This window comes from Oratosquilla oratoria, chromosome 7 (genome assembly GCF_046742065.1).
Source record: "Oratosquilla oratoria isolate Oo_2021 chromosome 7, ASM4674206v1, whole genome shotgun sequence".
Lineage (NCBI taxonomy): Eukaryota > Metazoa > Arthropoda > Malacostraca > Stomatopoda > Squillidae > Oratosquilla > Oratosquilla oratoria.
Genome location: NC_134783.1, coordinates 30,111,465 through 30,133,576, shown reverse-complemented (window position 1 = coordinate 30,133,576; position 22,112 = coordinate 30,111,465). Strand labels below are relative to the sequence as shown.

At 39.4% G+C, this 22,112-nt stretch overlaps 2 protein-coding genes across 3 annotated transcripts in view; one reads left to right on the top strand and one right to left on the bottom strand.

The window, feature by feature from the left end:
* LOC143027022 (uncharacterized) overlaps positions 1–1,152 on the top strand; it is a 49,798-nt gene extending 48,646 nt beyond the window's left edge. For both annotated transcript variants that reach the window (XM_076187859.1, XM_076187858.1), the window contains exon 4: positions 39–1,152. In XM_076187859.1, coding sequence (XP_076043974.1) covers positions 39–50 — 12 coding nt within the window. In that variant the 3' untranslated portion in view covers positions 51–1,152. The remainder of the gene's footprint in view (positions 1–38) is intronic.
* On the bottom strand, positions 1,147–22,103 carry LSm7 (U6 snRNA-associated Sm-like protein LSm7). Its single transcript, XM_076187862.1, has 3 exons — positions 21,959–22,103; positions 15,963–16,146; positions 1,147–1,482 (listed from the first exon to the last, which is right to left on the bottom strand). The coding sequence occupies exons 1-3, from the start codon at positions 21,965–21,967 to the stop codon at positions 1,343–1,345; spliced, it is 333 nt and encodes a 110-aa protein (XP_076043977.1). The 5' UTR covers positions 21,968–22,103; the 3' UTR covers positions 1,147–1,342.
* Between the last annotated feature and the right edge of the window lie 9 nt (positions 22,104–22,112).

Sequence of the window (22,112 nt, the reverse complement as noted above, 5' to 3'; positions counted from 1 at the left end):
TAGATGATTTCTTATGTATTTCTTTCTTTTCTTTTCAGGGGACCCTTTGATAGCCCCGGATGCTTCGAAAAAAAATTACAGTGAGACCTCTCATTAACGGACGTTAATTATCTGTGTTTGCGGTGTTTTTGGTGCTGTTGTTTAGTGTGTGCAATCACTATGCCACCTAAAAACCACTCCAAATCAACGGACACCGTTACCCCCCTTTTAGTCTGTTAATGAGAGGTAGTACTGTATTTGGAAAAAAGAAATATGTTGGCAATTTCCCAAAAGCTACATCTATTAGTTAAGGCACTTGTTTATATATTATATATATTATCATCAAACATCATACTTTCATTTTGATCAATCAATCAATTTGCTGCCCCAGGTTTCTAACAGAAGACCCATGGTTCCCATAAAACGAAAATAGCCATTGGACACTCATGGAAGAAATATTGTGTTGTTTAGGGATAATTAGTATATGGCAGTGTTGGATGAGGTGTTCAGTGACCTGTATGATAACTGCATCTAAAGCAGTTTGATTCTGTTATAACTGTCTAACAGCTGAATGGTGTCCTGTACACAAACATGCTAGTATGAATTTTGTTTCTCTTGAAAGGGATTTTTCTGGAAGGATGATGTTAGGGTGGATTTGAAGGAGTATCATTTTCATTTCAAGTGGTCAGTAGTAAATTATTTGATAGCCTCCAGAGTTAGCTAAAACCTACTCAATCACGTTTTTAACAACTGTGGCAATATAGTTGTTGCCTTCACTTTCAAGAAGTGGTCTTGTTCTTTTCTGATAGAATTGGTATGATCTACTTGGCTACCCGTTTACAAAGGTGAAAGGGTTTTAGGTGAGTGAGTATGTATGTATGTGTATATATATATATATATATACACATACATACAATTATGGTATGTACATGCAGCACTAATGATGTGTCATAAATTCATCAAAATTTGTTAATTCTTCCTTATGTTCTTAAGAGAAACAAATGTGGTTCCAATTTCCTGTAGTATACACATTTATATATATATATGTATATATATGAAAAGTGTATGTGCCTTGTGTTATGTAACATTACATAACTAAATAATCCCTAATCCATCACTCATGATCATATGTATTTATATTCCATGTCTATGAATAAAATGTAAATAAAATTATTTCAAGTTTTATTATAAAACAATCATGTTTATATGCTCCTGATTTTCTAGAATTCCTTTGTAAATTAAATTAAATACTGGTGGAATAAAGTAAAAAACAAGTTGTACCAATGACACTTCAATTGAAATGTATTCAATTCTTATGGAAATACTTACATATTAGTACAAATGCAAAAACAAACTGAACCAATTATCCATCCTGCTGTATAAAAGGGTTAGCAATAGCTTCACACCCATCCATTGGACATATTAATACAACTGCAGTACCACGGCACACTACAAGGCCTCTTTCTTTTGTATCTTCAGTCAGCTTATAGGGGTCATCTGGATCTGCAATGAGGTATAACACATATGGTTACATACACATACATACATATACCAAAGGCTTTTCCCCCTTACAAGGGAGGTATACAAATAATACACTCCACTCCCCTCCACCCTCCCTCTTATCTTGGCACCTCCTGGATGACAGATCATCCCTGCATCTTGTCCACTGCCCTGGGTCAGAGGCAGTGTCGCAAGAAACAGCACATCCACAGCAAGGCCACTTCATTAAATCGGCGACCCTCCCCTCTCCGTCTCCTCATGCAGAAAACGAGAAGACGGGGAGAAATCCCTTTGGGCTGCGTCAAATTTTTCTCACGTATACTATCTCACCCCCCATCCCCCCACCTATTCCACCTCATGCATCACAACATCATCCATATACAACCATTCCCCATTCACCCGTCTTCTGTCCTCTCCCGTCCTTTCTCAACAGACATTCCCCTCTTCCCCAAAGCCCCTTTTTGAATAGTTACATTCAAGGCAAATGAATACACAAAACCTATTGGTTTCCAAGCTCTTCTTATTACTCCACTGTAGACACCATACAACTCTAGAAGATATATTCTAGGATATACCAACACAGGTTAGAAAATGCAACTGACATATGTCCACTCTGCCAAGCTTACTCACACACATTCAAGCTCACATTCATTAACTGGTACAACACTGGCAGCATTGGGTAGGGAAATAAAAGATGGGACCCAATGAACACTGCTCTTTTCCTGTATGCAACAATTAAGTAAATACAGCTATGACTACAACATATCTGTGGTTGAGGACTTCAAGCAAAGGTGAGGATGGGCGGTTCTTCCATAACTAGTATTACAATGGACTGACCAATGGCTCATGATCAACTTAAAACTCTCCTAAAATAATCACAAATACCAAACAATTACATTGCTATAAATTGTAAGTCTACAAAATGCAAATCACAAACTGAAAATGGTAACAGAAGGGAATGCTCTCAATGACAGTCAAGTCCCAAGTAAGGGTAACATTCCCTCAGTCACCAATTCTACACTCAATGGCACTTCTTTTATTCTGGATGTAGCCATGCTACTTAACTAAAGCTGCACATGACCCCTGTTGGCATTAGGAGAGGGGTTGTGCTTACATTTCAGATAATTTGTCCTGGAAATATGTTAGGTTCCAATAATGACTTAGTCTAATTACTTTCTCTTCTTGAGCTCTCATTTGAAGTAAGAAAGTCTTTAAAGTATAAGTATCAAAATGTATTGTTTAGAGATCATGTTTATTGTTTCTGTTAGTAAGTTATCTAAGAAATGTATGATGTTTATTTGATTGCTTAAGAAGTAGGTTTATTCTAACAAAGTCGAGACAGTGTCCCTCCAAGTTTTAATTCACTTGCTATTGTGGGTTTAAGTTAGTTTTCCTCCACATTAATGGTGCCCAGACCTGGGATTGAATTTACCTATGAAGATACATACATACATATACCAAAGGCTTTTTCCCCCTACACGGGGGGTAGCCAAAAAGAAAAAGGCATAGAAACCACTCCCACCCATTCCATTTCCTATATATTCCACTCCCCTCCACCCTCCTCCCTCCCTCTTATCTTGGCATCTCCTGGATGACGGGTCATCCCTGCATCCTGTCCACTGCCCTGGGTCAGAAGCAGTGTTGCAAGACAATATAAGAATTAAAAAACTTACAGGTGAAGTCAAAATGGAGAAACTCCTGAAGACAAGGGGGTCATGTAGAGGGTGGGTAATCAGAGCCTCAAATACGCTAAGCAAGGTTCTAAAAGATCCCACTACTACCATTCATCGAATTGAGTATGCCTTCAAGGAATACAACAAAAAACTAGCAAGGTTAGATGAAGCGCAAGAAGCAGTAGAAGCTGAGATACACAAAGACGAACTTCAGCAAGATTTGGATGAAGCTTACAACTTTAGACTCACTAGTGCAGTCAAGGATGCTAACCGAAGACAAGATAAGGGAGTTAGCAGCAGCAGTAGCAGTAGGTCCTTAAGATGTACAAGCGGAAAGTCTTCAGCTCAAGATTCAGAAGTCCCCAAATATGAAGTTATCCAAACTGGAACTACCCCAGTTTAAGGGTGAAATGATCAAGTGGCAATTTTACTGGGATCACTATTCCTTCTACATTGATGCAACAGACCTTCCAGTGATCAATAAGTTTACCTATTTATTGTCTTTGCTAGAGAAGGATGCAAGGAACATAATGAAGGGACTTGCTCATACTAGCGCTAATTACGTTAACATTAACATCATTGGATCAAAGGGTGTGGCACAATTATGGAAGTTATGTGGTGAGAGAGGGGGCAAAGTCCGACTGTCACTTCCCCATAGTGCCCCCTGGGTAACGCTAACGACAGTGGTGAAGCTATGACAAGCCTAGCAAGCCGGTAGTGGATGGAAACCTGCTCGAGAACTGCAAAAATTACAAGAGAGACAGTATGATGACCGCACCGACTGGAGGAGGCTGATGCAGACTGACAGGTCTACATAGACCTACCAGGCAGATGGTGAGAAGGTGAGATGGGGTGAGATCCTGATTCACATCCGTAGTTTATAAGCACTAGGTGTCACAAGGAAACTATATGAGGTCTTTCTTACACCTATCATCCTCTCTTCCTTACCCAGTGAATTGTGGCTACAGTGGACCAGGGATGGTGATGGACATGAAAGCTATTTAGACTATTTGTTGACATTCTTAGACAAGGAACTTTCTAGGTTGGAAAGATCCGAAACCTTTGACTCCTTCAATATGAGTCAAATATTCACGTGCACATTAGCTGCCTGATACATGATGATGCATCAAAATACACACATTATAAAATATAAAGTTACGGCTGATATACTCATTCTCTTTCGCCCAGAATATTTAACCACAGAAAACACGATCAAGCCTGTTCACTGAATACAGGGGTCACTCAGCTATGCTCATGTTGACCCATTTTTGTATAGAGATACAAAAACGGGTCAACACGAGCATAGCTCCAGTCCCGTAAAATACAACTAGGTAAATACATACATATACCAAAAGCTTTTCCCCCTACACGGGGGGTAGCCAAAAAGAAAAAAAGGCATAGAAACCACTCCCACCCATTTCATTTCCTATATATTCCACTCCCCTCCACCCTCCCTCTTATCTTGGCACCTCCTGGATGACAGGTCATCCCTGCATCCTGTCCACTGCCCTGGGTCAGAAGCAGTGGTTATAGCTTTAAAAAGTAAAGCTATAACTACTGCAAAATAAACATGATCAGGAAGCTGACACTGGTATCCTTATATAGTCACTCATGCCTCATGATGCCTATATTCAAGGGGTTAAGGGAAACAAAAGTAAGTTAGAAAAAGGGAAAACTGAAAATAAAGGATCAGGAGAAAGTGTCTACTCAGCCACAGCCCTTCACAAATCAGAAAACTGTTTCAGTGTTAAAATTGAATGGAGAAGAAATGGTTGAGAAAATAAGAAGCAGCTTGTGTTTCAAGCGTTTAAACAGTGGTCACATTTCTAGAAAATGTAGAGCTCATATAAAGTGTACAAAGTGTAATGATGACCACAATGCTATGATGTGTGGCAGAAGTTGGATTTAAGTCCAAAGAAGGAAGACAGTCCTGGAAAAGGAAGTGTTGTTAATAGTGAAAGGCTTGAGGATGTAACACTGCTGTCAGGGCAAGGCAGTAACTGTACCATCTTCTAGACAGCCAAGGCTCAAGTTCCAGTGAGTAGTTGAAATGGTACTATTGTCATTACTCAGCTAATGTTTGATAGTGGTGCGCAGATATGTTAGTACAGATTGACCTCTCATTAACGGACTAAAAGGGGGGTAACAGTGTCCGTTGATGTGAATAATCCGTTGATTTGGAGTGGTTTTTGGGTGGCATAGTGATTGCACAGCACTAAACAACAGCACCAAAAACACAGTGAAAACACAGCAAACCCAGCTAATTAACGTCTGTTCATGAGAGGTAGTACTGTAGTTGAAATGGTACTATTGTCATTGCTCAACTAATGTTTGATAGTGGTGCATACAGATATGTTAGTAGTAACTTTGTGAAAAATTGTAAACCACAATGGATTACTAGTGCACCTATAGTACACTATTTTGGCGGACAGAGTGCTGGAAAGAATGAGCACAGAAATATTTTCAAGTTAACCACTTCAGTACAATGATGCCTATGTAGGCATAATGATGCTCAATTGGATACACAAGGATGCCAGCGTCATTCTTGAATATATATTTTTTGTAGTTGTACATGAGTTACCCCCAGATTCTGTGTACTGGTTTGATCATATTTTCTGTGTTTATTATTACCTGGAGTAAAAGACAACGAGTAACACAGGATTGACTTTATATTTTATAATGCGAGTAGTGTGTTGCATCATACATTTGGCAGCCAATGCTGTGCACGAGAATTTGACTTATACTGAAGTGGTTAACCCCTTCACTACGGGCCAAAATCTCGCGGTCAGCATTAGCTGCCAGACGTGTGATGTTGCGTCATAATACTCACATTATAAAAAACAAAGTTACCGCTGTATTGCTTGTTCTCTTTCACCCATGAATTTTGATAACCATAGAAAATATGATGAAGCCAGTTTACAGAGTAACTATAATCAAGATGCCGACAATGGCATCCTTGTGCACCCACTTGCTCCTCATGACGCCTACATAAGCGTCATTGTATCAAAGGGGGTAAGATTGTGGGACTATGACAAGAAAGTGGTACCTCATCACTACCATGATTCCCAGAATACTTCAGCCGTTGGTTAGACCTGTTCTCCCATGCTCTGTCTTCAATTCATTTTCAGATGTAGTATTAACTGATGATTACCACCATGACTCTCCTATTGAAAATGACATTGATAGGTTTAGATTTCTATTGGAATTTAATTTATCCAGTAGATGCCTTACAAAGGAATCAAGTTGCTATGAAGTTTGTATTTGGTTATGTTTTAAGTGGCAAAGTGAATGAATCTTATCAGAATTCTATGTGCTCTGCAGCACAACTGTTGTGTATCTCCTCTGTTTCAGTTTCAGACTTGAATAGTTTTGGGATCTGGAAACTGCAGGAATTAAGTCTAAGACACTTGTAGAAGATTATAGTGATACCAGTCGCAAAAGAATTTGAGGGTGCAGTACAATTTGTGATAGACACTATGAGGTTGCACTACTCTGGAAAGATGACTCAGCCAAAGAAAGAATTTTGAATAATGAAGGGATTGTCTGTAAAAGGTTAAGTATGCTTAAGGTTCAATAAACTGAGATAAGGAACTAAAGAAAGAGTATCAAAAGGTATTTGATGGTTATGTGGCTAATATGAGGGTGGGCTGAATAGTTCATAGATTCACAATGATGCAAGGGTCGAATATGACCATATATGGTTTATTTTTCAACATTGTCTCCCTTGCAGTCCACACACTTCTTCCAGCAGTGTTGCAGTGCTTGGATCCTGGTGGTAAAGAAGCTCTTGTCCTGGTCATCAAAACAGTCCTCAACAGCAGATATGACCTCATCATCAGTCCGGTATTGCTTCCCAGCCAAGTGTTTTTCCATGTTCAGGAACAGAAAATAGTCAGATGGTGCCAAATCAAGAGAATATGGGGGGTGATCAACCAGTTCAAAGTCACAGTCACACACAGCATTCATTGCAACCACCGACTTGTATGCAGGAGCATTGTCTTTGTGAAACAGAAACAGTACCCCCTTGGTCAGTTTTCCAGGCCATTTGACTTGATTGATTTTCGCAGCTGCATCAGTAAGTTGGTGTAGTATTCCCTGTTGATAGTTTGTCCTTTCTGAAGGTAATCAATGAACACAATGCCCTTTGCATCCCAGAAAATGGAGGCCATCACCTTCCCTGCTGACGATCCACCTTGGCCTTCTTTGGAGCGTGAGAAGTGGGGTGTTTCCACTGCACTGACTACCATTTGGTCTCTGGCTCGAAGTGGTGGACCCAACACTCATGGCTAAAATATAGATGAATGTGTTTATTCACTTTGCATGACAGTGGTGGAATGGGGGAGGAGGAGAGAGATGCACATTGAGTCAGGTGACACCATTCGTATATTTTCTTTTAGGATCCATCCTCAACCACTCCTCGCTCATGCCTATCTCTTGTCCTCTCCCTTCCCTGCTCAACAGCTTATCCCCTTATACTCAAGGCCCCCTCAACTTTATCCATCCACCCAACTCCTCAAGTCCACTCAATCCACCTGTCTTTGACACTCATTTTGTTAGTCTTTTTCTATTCATTCTTTCCCCATACCCAAACCATTCCAATAATATAATGACATATTACAGTAAATTCCTTGCTTGAAAAAGTCCTCCATAAGGACTCAACATTCTAGCCCTCACTTTCAGAGTGGAGTTTGTGACATTAACCCCTTCAATACGATGACGCTTACGTAGGCGTCATGAGGAGCAAGTGGGTACGCGAGGATACCGATGTCGGCGTCTTGATTATATCCATTGTAGTTGTACTTGTGTGACCCCCATACTTTGTAAACTGGCTTCATCATATTTTCTATGGTTATCAAAATTCATGGGGGAAAGAGAGAATGAGCAATACAGCGTTGACTTTATTTTCTATAATGCGAGTATTATGACGCAACATCACACATCTGGCAGCTAATGCTGCCCGCGAGAATTTGGCCCGGAGTGAAGGGGTTAAATCCCCCCTCTTGTAAGTGGGACAAGGCCTCTCTTCTTTTTCCATGTTCATGTAAAGTTGGATAAGACAGTTGCTACCATGTTCCCATGGATGTCATAAAGCTAAGTAAATGGTACAGAAAAAGGGGACTGGAGGACCCCTTCCTTTGTCTATCTCCCACAGAAAGTCAAGGCATGCTTTGACTTCAATGACTTCTTACAAGGTGGGAAAGGTCTCTGGTATATATTCACAGCTACATTCCTATTTGTCCTTACTTTATTCTTGACTTTTGCATGGAAACTTCAATTTCAAGATATGCATAAATATTTCCTGTGGGAAAGAGTGCATCACCATGACACATAATTATTTGAAGCTACAAAATAATATGAAATTTCTAAATCTTTGAAGATGAACTCAGTAATTCAATCAATCAATCAGCCATTTAGAGTCCACTGCTGAACAAAGGCCTCTCTCATACCACTCCATAACTCACACAACTGTGCCAACCTCTGCCACTCCACTCCTGTAGTTCCCTATATTCTGTCTCTCCATCTTCCACTTGGTCTTCCTCTTCCACTCTTCCTGTCTTGTGGTATTAACTCAGTAAAACATTTGTTCCATTGCCAATCATTTTTTTGCACTAGCTTTCCTCTTTAATTACCTCCACAATTTCTTTTACTCCAGTATGCTGAGCGGGTTAGGGCGTTGTTACTTGCGGCGAAAGTCGAGGGGATGGGGTTCAAGTCCTGCCATCGGCGAAGTTGAACGAAGGGCATGGTTTATTAAATTCCATGCTACAAAGTCCGCTGCAAGGGGCACCGTCCTAGTCTTCCGATGGGAGGAGTTAAGCTCCCTCACCCAACTTCCCCTCTTTCAAGGTTATTCCTAATAATGACTTCTCCATTTTCCTCTGTGCATGCCTTGACTGCTAAGTTACACCATTTTCATAGCATTTTTTCAGATAAGGAGTGCTCATAACTGATGACTTCTCCCCTCCAATTATTACACAATGACAAAAACAGCCCCATACTCACACAAAAAAGAAAACGTAGTCCAGCATAATCAGTGCTCTCACACAAAATACTAAACTATCCCAGTTGTCACCACTCCCTGTGTTCATAAACTATGAATGCATCCCATAACTTCAAACCTTATGCATTGACAAAATCTCATATTTGGAGGAATGATAATAACAACTTTTGCAAGTTTGACAGAAAACCTGCAGCTTCATAGTAGTCACCTATGGTCACCAGTCCCTTCCATAGATCTCTCAATTAATGCCCTCCCATATGCCCCTACAACTATGTTCAACAAAGTGATCCCTCTAAAACTACTGCATTCACATTTGTCCATTTTCCTTTGTAAAGTAGAACTATACAAGCACTCCAGTCCTCTGGCACATTCACCTCTCTTAGGTACACATTAAACAACCTCACTAGCCAACCTGCTATAACCCTTCCTTTCTTTGCCAGACACTTCACATGACACCTATCCAACCCAGGTGCCTTACTGGCTTCCATCACTTTCAATGCTTTTTGTACTTTATCTTTTCCTATAGCCCTGTCACCTTCCTCTCCCATCCTAGGGAAGAAGTAAAGTAAAGAATATCAAAGCTGAAAGATAAAGACAGAAAGCTTGTGCTCAATCCAGACACCAAGATGGGGCTGCTAATAGGACCTGAGGATGAACGGCAAGGAGATGATTCTCTTTGAAATCCACTTCACCGGACCCTAACAAGCACGATATCATTGTCTATTCCTTGGGGGGACATCAATGTCCACTACACAAGAAGAATCAATTCTTGACCAACAACAAAAATATCAAACTCTCAAACATCCACAATCCATGAGAAAAATAATACACAACCTCCCATTAGTTCGTTACCCAATATCAATTACAGTGAGTCCTCCTAATACGGTAATTCTTTATCCGGTAAATTTACAGTTACAAAATTTTGGAAATTACTACCCTCAATTCTATTTACAGTAAGAAAAATTCACAGATACGGTATCCACTAGATATTTTGAAGAGGAAAGAGCAGGGAGAAGGTATGTCTGCCATATCCTATTATTACATGTTATAATGGGTTTGGTATATGGTAATTTCAAATTGTGGTAAGGTTTTCTGGAATGCATATGTACCGTATAACGAGGACTTACTGTACTAAAAAAACTAGAACATATAACCAACACAAAAAGATACATTGAATAGCTTAAAATAAAATACATATACAGTGTTCCCTCGCCACTTTGCGCTTCATGTTTTGCGGCTTCAGTGCTTCGCGGGTTTTTCCAAAATATTCATAAAAAAAAAAAAAAAAAAAAAAAAAATCAGCAAAAAATAAAAATGAAAAAATACAGCCATATCGGCAGCTATATTGCGGAAGGACGCATTATTTCATGTTGATGCACGAGAGAGAAGGTTTCCCTGCATGCCAAACAAAGAGATGAGTTGATTCAGAGGCTTTGTACATGCCTGTACTGTACTGTACATGCCACGAGCACTCAAACAAGGCGCGTGATTGGTTCCCGGCACGACATCGACCAATGAGAGCATGAGTGGATTTATCCCGTGAGCTGATTGGCTGCGCATCATCACAGCCTCACCCCAACATCTTCCCTTGTTGTGTCACGCCAGTCTCGTCCACGCTGTTGACTGTCTCGCATACTGTATCTTAGTGTTGTGTTTGCGATAACTTTTTTTGATTAGTTAAGCTCTTACAATGCCACCTAAGCACTGTACCCCTGTGAAAGCTTCCTCCAGGGTGCCCAAGAGGAAGAAGATGATGACCATCAGTGAAAAAGTGAAACTTTTTTATATGATCAAAAAGAGCAGAAGTTATGCATGCCATTATGGCGTGAATCAAGAAAGAGAAAGCAAACATCCGGAAAAATGCTTCAATAAGGAAGCGAAACATGTGGTAACTCTGTGTAATAAGAGAACTGTGAAAATGGAAGCTCCATTGGCATTGTGGATTGGTGATTGCAGGGAAAAGACAGCGAGTTTGGACACTAATATGATCAGGACAAAGGCCAAAGCTCTCTACGACCAAATCTTCCCCAATGATGACAATGAAGAGGTTGAAGGTGCTGACGAACCTGACAAATCTCAAGCCAGTACTATTGCTGCCAGGAGTGATTCGCCTCCTCTAGGACAAGGCTTTTCAGCCAGCAAAGGCTGGTTCAAAAAATATACAGCCTCAGAAGCGTGCCTCTATATGGTGAGGCTTCCTCTGCTGACAACGATGCTGCTCGTCATTACGTGGAGGAAGAGTTTCCTAACCTCATCAGTGAGGGAGGCTACCTCCCTGAGCAAGTTTTTAACATGGATGAAACAGGCCTTTTTTGGAAGAGGATGCCTTTGCGTACATTCCTCTTCAAGGACAGAGTGTAGAGGCCAGACTTCAAGCCCCACAAGGACCGTGTGACTGTCATCATGTGTGGCAATGCTGCAGGTTTTATGGTTTTATACTTAAGCCAGGCCTTATTTATAAAGCCAAAAATCCACGGGCATTAAAAAACAAAATTAAGGCTCTGCTGCCTGTGTACTGGATGCATAACTCCAAGGCCTGAATAACGAAAGCTCTGACCGTCGAATGGTTCCTCAATTGCTTCATTCCCCAGGTAAAGCTGTACCTGGCTGAGAAGGGCCTCCCTTTTAAGGTCCTTCTCTTGATGGACTGTGCAGGAGACCATACAACGGACCTGCAATATAACTGGGTGCAGATAGAGTTTCTGCCCCCCGAACACCACAGCTCTAATTCAGCCGATGGATCAAGGTGTCATTCGTGCCTTTAAGGCACTCTACACTCGTTCCACGATGGAGAGCCTCATCTTGGCAGTTGACGACGGCAACGAAGAATTCACCTTGAAAGCATACTGGCGTAGTTATGACATTGCCTCATGTTTGTCTAATATCCACCAAGCATGAAAGGACATGAAAAGTGAGAACATAAATTCTAGCTGGAAGAAATTATGGCCGAACGTATTGCACGACTATCCAGGCTTCACTCCTGACGAAGTTCATCACTCATCAGTGGAGAAGGCGTTGAGGCTGGCTCACATCATAAGGGATGAAGGATTTGTTGACATGACGGAAGAAGACGTCATCGCCCTTATCGATTGCCACTCAGACCCACTGACAGATGAAGACCTCCTTGAGATGACAAAGTCTGCAAGTGAGGAAGAAAACGAAGAGGAAGACAAAGAAGAAACTGAAATGCATGGCCCTACCCTGGAGAACCTGCAACAATTGTGCAACATGGCAAGGGCAATTCAACGATTTGCACAAGACATTGACGACAATATGGTTCGAGCTGTCGAGTTTAGCAATCGTGTTGATGGGGTTATGTCTTTGTACGGGGGAATTTTGAAGCAAAAGAAAAAACAAAGGCAACAACTACCCATCACCATGTTCTTCTCCAAGGTAAAAACCCCAGCTACACTGTCAGCACCTCCAGCAGAAGTCTCCGAGTTAACCTAAAGCCTTTATGAGTCAAATGAGAGCCTCTCCTCCGCCACCAACACAAGCCTCTTTGCCTCTCTCAGAAGGCAATGTTGATGCATGTTAATTACTGTATAATAAATGTTAATTACTGTATAATGTTCCATAATTAAAGATTTAAGTAAATACATGCACTGATGTAATCTTGTCTCAAATATGTAAAGTATAAATACTGTTTACATATCTTAAACATTCTGGTACCCACATATACATACACGAAAATTCCTGGGGGGAGCAAATCCTACTTCGCTGTTTTTCACCTTTCGGGGTGGGGTGTGTGTGTGGTTCTGGTCCCCATTAACCACAAAAAACGAGGGATCACTGTACATAAAAAGGACCTTTCTCTTTATAAAGGGGTTACTGAATAAAAGCATACATCCACTCCAAACACATTCAACACCCATTTGTTGCCCCTTCCATCTTAGCACTTGTATCCCACCACAATGCTTGGATTAAAGGCAATACAGGAAATCAATTACCATGCCTCATTTCAAATTCATGTATGGTTTCAACTTATACAATATCTTTAATTTCTAATTATCATATTTAGATCTGAATTCATGTCTTCTTCTGGTTTGGGTCCTACATATTTAAATCTGAATTCATGTCTTGTTCTGGTTTGGGTCCTACATATTTAGATCTGAATTCATGTCTTGTTCTGGTTTGGGTCCTACATATTTAGATCTGAATTCATGTATTGCTCTGGTTTGGGTTCCTAACCTTCTAAGCTAATTCCAAGTATTTATGAATTTATATGGAAAATTCTATTTCTTTACATCCTTATGACATGAAGTTCTTCTTAATTTGTTTTTATGACCTCTTAAAGTACACTACTACCTCTCATTAACGGACGTTAATTAGCTGTGTTTGTGGTGTTTTTGGTGCTGTTGTTTAGTGCTGTGCAATCACTATGCCACCCAAAAACCACTCCAAATCAACGGATTATTCACATCAACGGACACCGTTACCCCCCTTTTAGTCCGTTAATGAGAGGTAGTACTGTACTCCCATCCCTAACCAAGAGATCTCTTCTGTCAATCCAGTCTATCCCCTTTCTCAATCCTAATACTGTAATCATATCAACTTTTTCTCTTTGATCTTTCAAGGTTAGCAAACCCAGTGCTTCCAGTTCCTCCTCATATGGTTTATCTACCAGGCTAGGAATGAGTTTGATTGCTGCCCCTTTGTATGCTCTCAATCTTACTTATATCCTTCACTCTGTGTGGGGACCATACCAATGACACATATTCCAATCTTAAATGGATCAGGGTTGCTACGATATTTTTTATAACCTCTTCCTCCCTAATGTTCAAAATCACCTTTGTATTCCACAGCAATCTGTATCTCTCCCACAATCCTACTGATATGTCTGTCAGGTGACAGGTTGTTTTTAATCACCACTCCTAAATCTTTTTCTTTTCCTTTTATAATAGATTCATTTCCCAAGGAATAGTTTAAAGATTTTCTTTTAAAGCTATTGCCCCCTTTCTAGTACTTTGCACTTTTTGATATTGAAGTAAATTTTCCATTCATGACTCTATGCAAAAACAGTGTCTTGATCTTTTTGGCAACAGCTTTCAGTCCTTGTTTTTCACTCTTCGTGATTTTCATAATGATCTGCAAACATACTGGCATAGCTTGTTGTACTTTCTATCATGTTTATGTCATTGACATAGACAAGAAACATTATATGTGCCAGCACTGAACTTTGTGGAACTCCACTGGTCACTGCTCTAACCCTGTCACCTTATCCTGAACTCTTAGTATACAATTACGCCAGCATCAGCATCATTGACATAGACAAGAAATATTATAAGTGCTAGCACTGAATCTTGTGGAACTCCACTGGTCACTGCTCTCAATCCTGTCACCTTATCTTTAACTCCTAGTATAGAATGACACCAGCATGGGAACATGAAGATGACTGTGTTGGCGTCCTGATTATATTAATTTTGTAGTTGAGGCTGAGTGATCCTCATATTTTATTAATAGACTTGATCATGTTTTCTGTGATTATCAACATTCTGGGTGAAAGAGAATTTGCATTACAGCTGTAACTTTAAATATAATAATGCATGTATTGTGATGCATCATTGAATCAGTGTACATCAGGCACGGTATTTGACTCATATCTAAGAGGTTAATCACTGTACTCGTGTACCTTCCCTTCAAAAAATCTTTCCTCCATTCAAGTAGTTTGACTTTTAGTCCTCCTATATGCTCCATTTCCATAGAAGAAAATTGTGAGATACTTCATAAAAAAGCTTTCATAAATAGAGAGAGATGCTGGGTCCAGTCCAAAGATTGTCAGCCCCTAAGAACCAGATCTTTGATATGAAGACTGAAGGTTGAGTATCAAAAGTGAAGCCTACAATTCTAAGGTTCTTTTCCCATGAAGTGTTTGGCCATTATGGTATTTATTGATTTTATAAAATGTTTTAGGTATTTCATGGTAATTCCAATATGAATAAAAATTTAATCTTTCACATTTCTGTTTTTACATGATTTTGTTTAAATATAATCTTATTTACATCTCATAACTGTATTTTGAAATTATGAAGCTCAAATGTCGGCGCTTAATCGTATTGCATTCAAAAGTCGGTGCTCATTTGTCTTGCACTCAAAAGTCAGCTCACGAATTTTACTGTTGTGGACAGCTATACTGCACCTGCAGGAGAATGCCAGTGGCAAGGGCCCAAGGAGCTGGTGCCTGGTCTCCTGATTGGGCCCAGAAACTCTTGCAAGAGAGACCTGGGGCAACAGATTAATTTACTTAACACTTCCCTATTCATTTGTTCAAAGAATTTTTCATTCCTGTACAGTTTGCTTTGAAAGAGTTTAATCCACCAGGTCTACAAGGCTCAGCTTTCCCTACTGCCATGTTGAACTTGGGGACTGCATGACTACTTTTACCTACAGGACACTGATATTTCAGATTTACATCTACCAAAGGCTTTTTTCCCCCCTTATATCTTGCTTATTTGACCCAGTGGATCATAGCAATGTTCATAGTTATATTCAACTTGATTAATCACTTTTGTGATTAATCAATCTGTTGCACCTGGTCTCTCTTGTAGACTCATGGCCCCAATGAAACCTGAAACTGACTCCAGGCTAGGCCATAAGTCACTTGGAGAATAGATATTGTACTGTTGTCTGGGGACAGTCACTGTGGGCCACTGACTATCCTCAGATAATACAATATCTTTATCAAGTACATGATAAAGCTCTAACAAGTGAAACGGCATCTCTCTTGACAACTTTTCATTTTCCTTCTCTTCCTAAGAATTTTCTTTAATCCAACAATGAAGATTAAAAATTATATTAAAATAACTTACCTCTTAAATATTCAATGGTGTTGTCAAGTACAAGATTCAGCAGCTGATCAAATCCCTTCAGAATTCCAGATGATTCCCGTCCTCCTGAGAACTTGACCCTGATTGCCTTGTCTAAATATTTGCTAAGATCTAAAATAGATTCCTTCCTCTTCTTCTCCTTTTGCTCTACTGTTGGTACACCAATCTGTCATGTGATAAAAAGAACTATTACCTAAATGACCCATATACATAAGTAATACATATACAACTGTCTTGTGGTGAATCAAAGCATAATTACTTTAATCCCTCATAGAAAAAATATGAAAGGCAGGAATCCTTAGTTCCATTTTTTCTTCTTATTCTTCCTTTTTTGTGGCAATATTATTCCTCTCTCCCACTGGGTAATTATATACACCATTTACTGTATACAAAGGGCTTTCTTCTCTTTATAAGAGGTAGCCAAGTTAAAGCACACATCCATTTCATACAAAATCAAAATCCATTAATCATTGCTCCCATTTAAGCCCTATATTGTATAATGTTATAACTTTACTATATAGGATGAGAATGGAATGGATGGGTGTGGGTGCATGCCTTGACTGGCTACTTCCCTTGTAAGGGGAAAGAGGACTTTTCAAATATACATGCATACATATACCAAAGGCTTTTTCCACCTTACAAGGGAGGTAGCCAAAAAACAAAGGCATAAATTCCACTCCCACCCATTCTATCTCCACATACTCCACTCCCATTAACTCCCTCCCTCCCTCTTATCTAGGTTCCTCCAGGATGACCAGTCATCCCTACATCTCGCCCATTGCCCTGGGGTCAAAAGCAATGTCACAAGACACAGCACATCCACAGAAAGACGGCTTCATTTAATTGGCGAAACCTCCCTTGTTTATTTTTCATATGTACTCCCTCACCCCCCATCCCCCACCCATTCCATTTTACTCTCGTAAAAACTCTTGACAGCTCTTAACAACTTTCCTCCTATCCCGTATATCTGTAAAACCTCACACAGTGCCTTCGTGTCTACCCTGTCATAAGCCTTTTCCAAATCCATAAAAGCCCAAAAAACATCCTTATCTTTTCCTAGTTTTCTCACATATCTGTCTTACCACAAAAATCTGATCCACACAACCTCTACCTGTCCTAAATCCACACTGTTCCTCGCCAATTACTCCCTCTGTTCCTCTCCTAATCCTCTCAAGCAAGATCCTCCCAAAAGCCTTCCCAACTACACTTAACAAGCTAATCCCTCTGAAACTAATACACTCACACTTGTCCCCTTTTCCATTGTAAAGTGGAACTATACAGGCACTCCTCCAGTCCTCCGGCACTCTACCCTCTCTCTAGCAAACATTAAATAACCTCACCAGCCGGTCCACCATCACTGTACCTCCCTTTTTCAGACATTCTGCATGACATCCATCCAGACCAGGTGCCTTACCTGCTCTCATCATCTTAACAACTGCCTTCACTTTATTCTTCTTTATTTCTACTCCATTTTCCTCACTCATCATGGTCATTTTCTTAGCACTTCCCACTGCAACTACCATTCCCTCCCTATCCTCCTTCACATTTAGCAACTCCCTAAAATACTCTGCCTACTTTCTCTTCCATTATCATCTCTTCATCTGCACTTTTTACCTTTTCTTCCCTGCTTGATTCGCCTCCTCTTTCTCTCTTAATTTCTTTCCAAAACATCTTTTTATTACTTTCAAAATTTTCTGTCACACTCTTACCCCATTTCACATCTGCTCTCCTCTTTGCCTCCTTTACCTTGTGCTTTACTTCTCTTTACTTTTCTTTGTACCTCTCATATGACTCCCTCATCCTATTTTGTAACCAATCTGTGAAAGCTCGCTTCTTCTCTTCTACAACCTTCTTTGTTTCCTTATCCCACCATTCATTACCCTTCCTTCTATTTCCTCCCAGTCTTCTTGTTCCACATACTATCTCTGCACACTTTCTGACTCCCTCCTTGAACCATTCCCATTCCTCCTCCACTCCTAGCTCTACTCTATCCTTCACTTCCTCCCACTCCTCTCTCAGTTTTTTCTTGTACTCCTCCTTTTCCTTTTCATTTAAAGAGTTCACTCCAAGTACCTCCCTACCTTTTGTCCTTTTCCTCTTTCTCCATCTATTCTCCACTCTCAACTTACCTTCTACCAAAAAATGATCTGATATTCCCCCACTCTCTCCCCCTAGCACATGTACATCCTTAACTCTTCCTATTATACTCCTATCTACCACTAAATAGTCCATTAACGCTCTATCTACCACCCTTCCACCCACCACCCTCTTCCATGTGTACTTATGCTTGACTTTCTTCCGAAACACTGTATTTGCTATTATCAACTCTCTAGACACATCTCCACTATCAACTCTCCACTACGATTCTTTCCTAGAACTCCACATTTCCCAACCACTCCGTCAATTGGTTCATTTCATACACTAGCATTAAGGTCTCCCAATACTACTACACTTACGTTCCTCCCTAATCCCTCTATGCACTCATTTAAATCTATCCAAAAAGCCTCCCTTTCTTCTACACTCTTCTCACTACCAGGCCCATATGCACTTACAAAAACCCACATCTCCTTTTCCAGTTCCACCTTCATTCACATTATCCTTGAAGAAACCTTCCACTCCATTACACGTTTACCTATCTCTTCACTTACTAATATAGCCACCCCTTCTCTCCCTCGCCCTCTCTTCACTCCTGAGAACCTCCAAATTACACTCCCAAACACACACTCGCCCTTCCCTCTCAACTTAGTTTCACTCAAAGCCAACACATCCATCTTTCTTCTCACAGACTACCTATCTCTTCCCTTTTACTCACATCTGTACCACATCCATGCACATTAAAAGACCCAAACCTTAGGGTGCTGGTTGGAAAACTCCTAGACCCTCTTATGCCTTTACTTTTTTTTAGGAATGTCCCCTGTGGGGCTACAGGGAGAAGGATGCCTGGTCCCAATCCCCATCCCATTTTTCTTGCCTCTTACGATCCAAGTGGAAACACTTGGTGGCAGTAATCTTTCCCCCCCACCACAGGGTAGGCAAAACAAGGATATGAGATTCAGAGAAATGGTACAGGACAGCAACAAGGGGTTGGGGGACAGCATAACTGAAGGATAGTAGCAGTATAATCAAAGTTTCATCATTTCTCTGTGAGCAGAGTCCTCCTCTATCACTGACAAAATGATGTGTGGCTCTGGTCCATAGGGGTGCCCCATATAGACCCTAAAGTATCAACTGCAAATTATTCATAACTGGTATATTGAAACCTTAGCTTGTAGCTAAATATTTTTATACTATTAACTCCATTAAACACATCTTACATTTGGCATGTTCAAAATTCAAAATTCCAATTACATCATGAGACTACCTTACCAAAATTATATCTTTATATATAGGCTTCTATATAAGAACATACAACATACTGAGTGATGTTTAAACTAAATATGATGCTACATTTGGTAAATAGAAAAAAAAAACTGATTTAAACGCAAATTTGGCTATTAGCCGTTACAAATTAGTTTTCAAGTAAAAATTTTAAAATAGGACACCTATATATGAACATTTAAATGTAATATTTGTCTTTTTTAGTCTATTTTCTCTCAGAAACAAAAATTTTTAAGATCGTTGGTAATGAAGCAGCTGTACCTTAATCGTCAACATGAAAAATTGGGCATACACTCGTAGAACAACTAGGCAATTTGAATATCATGCGCATGCGCTGAATGCTCCAAGCATTCAAATTAAGCCAAATAAATTCCAACAGGCCGCAAAAGATGTCAATAAAAACAGTACCTTCGCAATGGTGATGCCGCGCGCGAATTCGTGCCTACCTACACCTATCAAAACAAACATAGCGTATCATCCAATCACCACAATTTCATTCGTTAGAAAATAGGTTTTAGCAATTTTTTTTATTGATTTCTGCAAAATTGTATATTACATTGATCTATCATAATTTACAAAATTAATAATTAATTTTCTATCGCTATATCGCATACATGTGCACAACTAAAATTTTACCATATATAGGTTTTAGCACTTTATTTGTTATTGATTTCCACCAAGAAAATTGCATATTATGTTGATGTATTATAATTTATAAAATCAATCAATTTTCTATTGCTATAGGTGTTCACTTCTAAAAATCTACTCAGAAATTTTACCTCTGCTCAGCAAACTCAGCTATCAAGTGTTACAGGGCTCCAGATACCTTAATTCTTATTCAGAGAACTGCAGTTCATTATAATAATAATAATTTTATTTGGTATTGTGATTGAGTCAATGTTGAATGTACATGAACTTTGAAGTGCAGATAATGTAGCTAGGTCAATATGAAAATGGAATTCCTGATATTTGAGCTGAAGTAGTTCTCATGGGATGGAAAAAGTCGCTATGAGTATAATGCAATTTGATTTATCCATCTAGCTGTCCTAGTTCTCGAGATATTGCATTTTGAATGGAATTAAATCGGGCCTATTTTGTCCGAGGAAATCGGGCCGAAACGTGCGGTCTGACTGATCGCCGATCAAACGTAAACAATGACGGTTTTTACTGACAGGCACAATTTTATATAAAAAAATAGCATATGGTTGCATTATTTGACCTATTTTCTATAAGATGTGTGATTTCCATGCAATTTGATCATATAATTAAGTTTTTATCCTCTGCAAAATTACCCACCACAGCTACGAATACCATAAAATTACATGAAAATCACACATTTTAAAGAAAATAATTTGAATAATTCAATTATATGCAAGGTATTACGCTAATAACCCAATAGTAACAAACTTAATAGTGTAGTTTGATCCATACCACCAGTGATCATAGATAGCGGGCAGGACGAATCGTAGCTGTGGTCCGCAATATTACGGAGGACGAAAACGCAACTTCTCTTCGATCAAATTACATGAAAACCACACACTTCAAAGGAAATATTTAAAATAACTCAACTATAAGTCTATTACACTAATAACATAATAGTAAGAAACTTAATAGAGTGAAGTTTGGTCCATATCACCAGTGATAGATAAGATGGCGGGATGGATGTTGATGTTGTTATCCGATAATCCGACCCGATAGAAAAAAAAACTAATTTAAACAACCAATTTCTCAGCTCTACCGTAACATACTGACTTTATTTTGGTATTAGAATAATCCACGATACTAGTAGTTTTGGTTAATTATGGTCAGTTGCCCGCACAATAAATTTGTTAGCTCATTTTTTACGTTGAAACATATACCAATTTTTGATAGACTGCTGAATGCAGGCCGCCATGTTTATCTAATGTTTTTATTGACCGACATGTAACTGATGATGTGAATGTTTGAAATTTATTACGATCGTAGTAAATACACTCACGCAACATTTTTATTAATTAAATTTCCCGCGGTATGTAAATTTGGCCGTTTGAACGGCGTGCGCATAAAATGACGCGCTATTGTGCTCGTCATCGACGGTGGCGCCTCTGGTGGTGTTTGACCTACCTAGATAATGAAAAGAACACATAGTTCAAAGTAACAATTACAACTGCCGAGGATAACACAAAAAAAGCATGTGAGGTGTGAACCTTAAACCCAGCACACCATTCCTGCCACTACTCAAACATTTGTAACCTAAGTGAACATGCGTGCTGAACTCGGTACACCCCAAATGACAAGTGGTTTAACATTAGGTAGCCTTCAGGATGTACCATACGATGTCAGTGACAAAGTAAGTCTTCTATTCCTTATCTTTTTATCTTCTGAGCATGCATACATATTATTATAGACGGGGGTCAAGTGTCTCTTGACAAATTTTGTTATGCATCAAGTCCAAGAACGCTGCAATATTGCAATGAGCACAATTGGATTAGGAAACAAAATTTATCTACATATTTGATACTCAGCAATTATCACTTGAATTCATAATTATTGAAAGATTAGTTATATCAGTGAAAACTAAATATCTACTTAAAATCGTACTCTGAAATTATATACTTTACCGCAGCCATTGTTTTGAATTGCCTACAAGTCCATGTAGTAATCAATTATGTAACAAAAATATGTACGTATCACAAAAATAATAGAAATCAAATAAAACCAAACCAAATCAATGAAAGGTAAGATTTTTATATGAAAACTAAAGTGGTGATTATA

Excerpts from the sequence above, each read along its gene's own strand:
- LSm7 (XM_076187862.1), bottom strand. Across the intron at positions 1,483-15,962 it reads CACCATTGAATATTTAAGAG|ATCCAGATGACCCCTATAAG; the intron begins GTAAGTTATTTT and ends ACCTCATTGCAG.